The sequence below is a fragment of the Lytechinus variegatus genome, chromosome 10 (assembly GCF_018143015.1).
Source record: "Lytechinus variegatus isolate NC3 chromosome 10, Lvar_3.0, whole genome shotgun sequence".
In the NCBI taxonomy this organism is placed as follows: domain Eukaryota; kingdom Metazoa; phylum Echinodermata; class Echinoidea; order Temnopleuroida; family Toxopneustidae; genus Lytechinus; species Lytechinus variegatus.
This window is the reverse complement of record NC_054749.1, coordinates 33,203,042-33,210,436: the sequence shown is the minus strand read 5'-3', so window position 1 is coordinate 33,210,436 and position 7,395 is coordinate 33,203,042. Positions and strand designations below refer to the sequence as shown.

The following is a 7,395-nucleotide window of genomic DNA, read 5'->3' as shown; positions in this document are numbered from 1 at the left end:
GTTCGTTGTTTACGCCAAGAAATCGTAGTGAGATTCTCCAGTGCTTGTGCAGGACCCCTACCGGGTAAAATATATTAAAAATGTACTTGTAACTTAGTTTGTATAGTCTCAATTCTTATTTTTTATAATGAGTGGTGATATTCGTAGGTTATCTGTGCAGAAATTGCTTAGTTAATGTAATTCTAGTGCGCTATAATGCGATCGTAACGTGTGCGATCAGCCGATCTGCAGGCACTGAGGCAGCCTGCAGTGCAGGCGCAACCAGCTCCTAAATCAGGGAGCTACGCCTACGGGCTGCTTCGCTTCGCGGCCTGAGCCGAGCAGCCTCACTCGTCCGTGTAACGTATTAATCACTCATTGAATCAATGAAAAAGGTTATAATGTTACCTTGTTCTCAGTTATATCTCCATGTGTGACAAAATAAGGGTGGCAATGTTTGGCTTATTTTCTCTTTTTCTTTGGGGCAAATGCTTGATTTTTTTACACTGACAGATTTCATTAGACCTGTTAATTCATACTAGGCCTACTGCTTGGCTCTTATTTAAATTTGATTCTTTATATCATTTATTCTTAATTAAAAATCGAGATAAAATATGAAAATTTTCTTTCCATATTACTTTCCACCAATAGAGGGTGTACACAAAAATATGCCCAAAATTCAAGTTTTTGAGCGCTCTGGTGAATACAAAAATTATTCCCACATTACTAATGATAAATAAATTGCAACTGTATGGAAATTAGTAATTTTGGTCACAAAAGTGATATTTTAATAATTTTTTAAAGTGTGCTCTACAGCATTGGCATACCATAGTCCTACCTGTAGATTCTCCACAGGCCAGATGGTAGCAGTGAACAAGTGCGTGTAATGAGACTACCACATATCGACCACCTCTTTTGAAACCGACCACCTTGCGCGCGTGGAAATTATTGCGTATTCTTCTTCTGTTGGTTTCCTCCAGTCCTGGAGAACTGCGAGATCCAGTGGATATGCAGAAAAAAGTGGTTTGATAAATATGTTTAGACTCTTACTAAGTCTTAACTCTTAGAGTTTAGAGACAAAAGAGAATGGCTCAGAACGAAGTTGGAGTAAAGTATCACAAGGCTGTATAGTTGTTCACTAGCACAGAACGTTTGACATGAAGCTCATGCAAGAAATGAAGGGAGTAGTAATGAAGTTGGGGAGCTGAAGCAACAGGTATACTTGTTGCTTTAGAGGTAAGTGTCCAATCCAACAAGAAGTAGGCCTACAGTACTAGTAACATCTGCTGCGACTTGTGATGCAGGGGTCATGGCAAGATCATGTTGGAGATACGGAGGAAGGTTGGCAAGGAACCTTTTCCTTTCATCGCAGTAGAGGGTACATTCTCCTAACAGTAGAGGCACACAGCCAATATGGGAGACTCTCCAATAGGGGAGACAATCTCCCACATTGGAGACTTGCTTTGTAAAAGGACAAAAGAAACAACACCAACAAAAGCATGATTTTTTTCCACCCAAAATTTTGTCTCACTGAGGTCAGAAGCCCATTTGTTTTGTGTGTGATTGACAACAAAAATCCTTATCAAAACAAAAGTAGACGGTGAATTTTTAAAGTAGACGGTGAAAAGGGGTAATTTTTTATGAGGAATCTGCTTATCACATTTTTATTTGCCGCCAAGGTAATCCTTTTGCAGCAAATGTAAACAAAGGAAATTGGTCTCCCAAACTGGAGACTGTCTCTGAAATTGGATACCCAAATTCTTTACAAAAGTCTCTGATATTGGAGATAATCTCCCACATTGGAGACAGTCTCCAATATTGGCCGTGCGCCTCTACTGCCTAAGGTGGGTTACTGTCTCATCCTTGACATTGCAATAGCAGGTGCTATCGTGACGCTAAGCCCCTGCCCGTGGGCTTACCGTGTATTTGACCATACTCACGGGACTAGCGTGATTTATGGTCTAAATATTTCTCCAAATTGTGAAAAGAGAAATTATGCTCTTACCATGATTGTATGGATGAAGGTCTAATGAGTGGCAGTTTTCCTGACATCTGGGCACAGACTGGAACCGTTCCGATTGGCCATTTTGTTACAGTTCATATTAACGATAAGGGGTAGTTCCAACCATATTAGTCAAACATGATACAGGGCCTACACCATAATGGGGTAGAATGTGGTTGCAATAGCACTCCAAATAAAAGGGGAAAAAAATACCTCAATTATATGGATGAAGGATCGTGACACAGAATTCCTGACATTGAATCACAAACTCAACAACTGGACTCTCAAAAAAAGTAAAAGTTCTGTCTCGTTCATTCTCCTGACACTAGTCCTGAATCTGAAGTTCTGTCAAAATTGAAAACAAAATGACTGATCGATACCAAAATGAACGCGATATAGACATCTAACTTTTCCTTTTTTGATGGTCCAGTTTGTGCCTTGATGTCATCATGTCAGGAATTCTGTCTCACGATAGACCTTCAATTCATTTATTTGTTCCCCTTTTATTTGGAGTGCTATTGCGATCCCATTCTACCCCATTTTGGAGAGTACCATGTCTGCCTAATATGACACGAAGAAGTCCTGGGCTCTGACCCGCTTCGCGGGCCGAAGATTCCTGGGTTTGATCTACATCGGAATGTGAAGTCGTCAAACACCCTAAGTTCCCTGACCATCGGCCATCCCAGGAACGCACTAAGCCTAAGCTAGGAAAACGCCTTGGAGCCAAATCCCGCTTTTGGACCAGAGCACCGGCCTTCCTTTTAGCTTGATTGACTTGGCATTTTACAGTGTATTTGCAAATATGCAACAAAAAAAAAATGGTGCTGCAGTCAATTTTCATAATGTTTTTATTGTTGTCTGTTTTGATTTGACCTTTTCAGTGACTTAAGGTAGGCAAGATGTCTCTGGCTGATGAACTCTTGGCTGATTTGGAGGAGATAGCTGAAGAAGGCAATATAGTTGACGATGATAATGATCAAGATGATGATATCATTCAAGATGTGTCTATGGAGATGGATAGCAGAGAAGCTTCTATCACATGTATTGCCAAGCTTCGTGATAGCCAGGAGGTAATCTAAATGGGGGCTGATCCAAGATTGTATGGGAGAAAAAAAAGAAGAGAAAGGATTATCATCTTCACTTAATACTGGGAGGTGTGAGAGCATTTTCCTGTATTATTTTTATTGTTTAGAATTGTGACAAGCACACAAAGTAATAAAAGGAAAACTAAAGAATGGATTTAGGGAGGGGCCAAGGCCCGCTCACCCCCTCCCCACTCCCTGGATCCACAAAGGACTTTAGAAATTAACTCGTTATTCAGAGATATCAAATTCTAAAATAAACAATGAAAAAATGACTTCTGATATGTGACCATGGCTTCTCCATCTAACAATGAACAAATGAATTTCGAAATGAAATAATGAACACAAATTTTTCTATGGAGACACTACGATTAGGTCCATAATATAGTATGGACTAAAAAGTAATAATGTGAATGTCTTTGGTAGGCTTTAACCGAAACAAAATGAACGAGGAAATATACAACACATTGATAGTATTTGAAAATAGTTTTGTGAAGGAAATAAAAATCAAAGGAAGAGCTTCTTCCACTCACCTCCCCTCCCCCTCCACAAAAAAAAGCTTTACATTTGAGAAAATTTAGGATAATTTGATATTTTAGTGCCAATATTTTGTTGTTTCCTTCCTTACAGTTGCAGGGCGTTTTGACACAAATCAAATATTACCAAGAAAATCCAAGAAAAGGAGAAGGTGAGATATTGTACACATAAGATTAGCGTCGGGTCATTGCATTATTTTTTGCAAACCAGGTTTGACGTCTTCAATGAATTGAAAATTTAATGGCAGTGGCCTCTTTTTTTTCATCAGTAGATCACTTTTGACAAATTGTAATCTGGGTCCCGACTTTGTGTCGTTTGTATCAATTCCACTATATAAAGAAGACCTAAGTAATGATTTATTACAGCTAATGATAACGCTGATAATTTTGTTCAGTCAGATGTATGATAAGAAAGCTATTGCAAGTTTTTGATTCAAATTTTTTTCCAAATGCTGATTATTAATCAAGGAGACTGAAGCATAGTTTTAAATTCTAATTTTATAACAGTAATGGGACCTGTCGAGGCTAATCCAGAGTATCAACTTATAGTACAGGCAAACAACTTATCGGTGGAAATTGACAATGAAATCAGTAAGTATCGTTATTTGTTCGATAAAGTTTTTTGTTCATAAAACCAGAAAATAGAAGTATCACTTCAGGAAGGTCCGGAATGTAGGTCAAAGGTACATACTTTATGGGGTTGCCCTTCTAAAGTAAATGAACTCTTTGACTCCAATGTTTCAAGAACAGTATTTTGTAACATCTTTGATAATGTTAACTAAAACTAATAGGACTGAAAGAGCTTTTTTCCAGCAAACACAAGTCGCTGTAAACTCAAGGAAATTTTTTCCACTTTAATCTTGTTAATAGTTTTTAAAAATGTGTCTGTATGAGGTTTCATTTGTGTGAAACTGATTTTTATGTATAAATTCTAAATTGTGCTCTTATTTATTCAGATATCATCCACAAATTTGTCAGAGACCACTATCAGAAGCGCTTCCCTGAGCTGGACTCCCTGGTTCCAAATTCTTTTGAATATCTTGGTACAGTAAAGGTAAGTCTGACTTTGTATTTGGGTATATAATAGTGTAGTTGCGAGTCAAGATAAAGGAGTTGGAATGGCTGAGTTTAAGATGTAATAGTAATTATATTTGAGTAAGTGTTTAGTACTGCAAAATCAGATAATCAAATTAAATGCAATTTTACATGCTTATATGGTGCCTTTTTTGTAACAGAATTCTCTATTAGAGCTCACCAAGGCAGCATAACACCCCTGGCTTTAGCAGGTTTACTGCTAGGCACTTATTGGCCCGAATTCACAAAGGTGGTTTTAAAAACCCATGGTTGTGTCCATGGTTTATGCAGATTTCCTGTTTAAATTAGGCTTATTTTACTACGTATTTAAAAAAATGTCCAATGCTGATCCGCGCTTTTGTCACAGTGCGCCAAAGTGATGCCTGTTGCTGTGGTTATCCATGATGTTTTATTCATGAGTCCACTTTTTTTAATAATGAGTCCACTTTTCAAACAGTGGACTTGTGAATAAAATAGCGTATCTGTGAAAAAAGCGTACATCCGCATTGGACATTTTTTATACACGTGCCTGCATTTTTTATACACGCACCCGATATGCACTAAATTAAGCGTAATATACACAGGAAATCTACATCCTTGGATTCAACCGTGAGTTTCAAAACCACCTTTGTGAATTTGGGCCTTTAAGTTTTACTGGTTCCATTCTTCCGAGGTGTTTACTCATCAACAAATCTTTAAGAATGGCAAAGATTTGGATCATAACAATAGGAATAGGTCCATTTGTATACCACAGCTACTTTTCTCTACTGTACTGTATGCAGTATGGTATTATAACCCTGGCTGTAACTTAAGCATTGAAGGAGCAAATTCTACCAGGCACCCATATATAAACACTGTATTCCAGTTGTTTGTGAAGTCATGTGTAACTTTACAAAGATCTTCATGGGACAGCCCCAAGTCAATGTAAATGGTTACAAAATTTGTTTCTTGAATACACAGAGTGCAACAGTTCAAGCTATTAAAAGACCAATGCACACTCTATGATTGGAAAAACAAATTGATTTTCAAGAAATTTGATGTAAACATTCAAACCTGTAAAATCTTGAACGATCAAGGTTTTGAATAGTGGTATGAATACTAAAATTTAATTTCCAGGCTATTGCAAGCCTCTCTACAGGAATAACGGCACATTCAATTCCAATTTGTTGTCACGTCGTAGCAGTATTGCCTTCATCTGTGATTTGAAGCCATTATAGATGCATATTCAAGAACTGCATTTAATTGAATATTGATTATTATTGAATATTGATATAATTGAATAATTTTCATGTGTGATTGAATAAACCAGGAACTTGGAAATGATTTAGAGAAAGCCAAGAACAACGAGAAGCTACAGGAAATCTTGACTAATGCTGTCATTATGATTGTCAGTGTGTCAGCTTCGACAACACAAGGAACGTCACTCACTCAACAAGAACTGTCAACAGTCTTTGAAGCATGCGATATGGTAAGTAAACACCAAAAAAGGCTTGCTCCGATATGATGCAACAAACTCTTTGACAATTTTCAATGTCATGAGCCCTGTTGCAGAAAAGACCTACTTTCATGGAAAACTTGATTTTGATTGGCTGCTGAGCCCTGTTACCATGGTACTTATGGAAGTTTTTCTGCAACGGGCACAGATGTAGTGCAAGAAACCATCCCATGTATGTTAACGGGATACATCACTCAAAAGCAAAACGGAATAAAGTCAAAGCATTTTGAAGTTTGCATTGATCCTGAATTGTGAATGAAACTGAGCAATATGATCATATCACAAGCCCACTAACAATTTTAACTACTCTACTCTATTGTGATGTAGAATGTAACTTGGTTGGTATTGCTGTTCATTGAATATGTTCAATCATTGATAAATGTATAAGGTAATGATTCTTCATGTACGTGTATAAAAAGGAACCCAAAATTTCTGATTTAAAAAACAAGGTTGCAACTGAAAAGAAGGTTCATGACATTATTCATTATTTGCCTTTTTTTTGCATATTATTAAAAACACAAATGTTGATCAAATGACACCAGTTGAAAAATCAATTACTGCTTTTCTGCTTCATATCCTGTTGACGTGTAAGCTAGAAATGTTGTAAGCCTTCATTATTAAAGGTGGCTATTGCCCTAAATGTGTAATAAAGCATATACTTATTTTTGAATTTTATTTCGTAATTCTCCTGGAGAAATTACAGGAGATCCCGCCCGCGCATGCGCAGTCATTACGTTCGCAGCATTGATTTTGGCAGTCATTTTCCGCCATTTGGGGTAAGATAAAAATTGCTTTTTCTTCCCCTTCTTCGAGTTGGTTGCTGGAAATTATGCGCTAGAGCTCTTTTCTATTACAACCTTCTTCTGATATCGAATTGGAGTACTTCATGACAAAAATACGATTATGATTCGTGATTTCTTGAATGTGGGTACCAGCCCGCCGGCGACTCAGTCGCAGCGGAGTGCGGTTTCTCCACCGGGCCAGACGCCGGCGAAGCCGGGCGCAGGGACCCGTTCCACGAGCCAGCAACCAGCGTCGCATCAACAGTCTTCGTATTCGACTTCGTCGAATACAGTTAACTTCATGATAAAGGAGATATGATTGAATCTCCGTCGGGCTTTTCGGGCATAGGTACCGATATGGCACTATTGAAAGCCAAGCCCAATAAAATTGTCAAAAACAAAGATAAAGGAGATATTAAATCTCCGTCGGGCTCTTCGGGCATAG

At 38.0% G+C, this 7,395-nt stretch overlaps 1 protein-coding gene across 2 annotated transcripts in view; it reads left to right on the top strand.

The window, feature by feature from the left end:
• Positions 1-7,395, top strand: part of LOC121422278 (U4/U6 small nuclear ribonucleoprotein Prp31-like) — a 29,563-nt gene continuing 22,168 nt past the window's right edge. The window contains exons 1-6 of one of the 2 annotated variants that reach the window (XM_041617201.1): positions 1-64; positions 2,863-3,051; positions 3,694-3,751; positions 4,107-4,190; positions 4,556-4,653; positions 5,983-6,141. In XM_041617201.1, the coding sequence (XP_041473135.1) occupies positions 2,881-3,051; positions 3,694-3,751; positions 4,107-4,190; positions 4,556-4,653; positions 5,983-6,141 (570 nt within the window). In that variant the 5' untranslated portion in view covers positions 1-64; positions 2,863-2,880. Of the gene's footprint in view, positions 83-2,862; positions 3,052-3,693; positions 3,752-4,106; positions 4,191-4,555; positions 4,654-5,982; positions 6,142-7,395 lie in introns of both variants that reach the window. The other variant, XM_041617202.1, reaches the window with a different exon arrangement.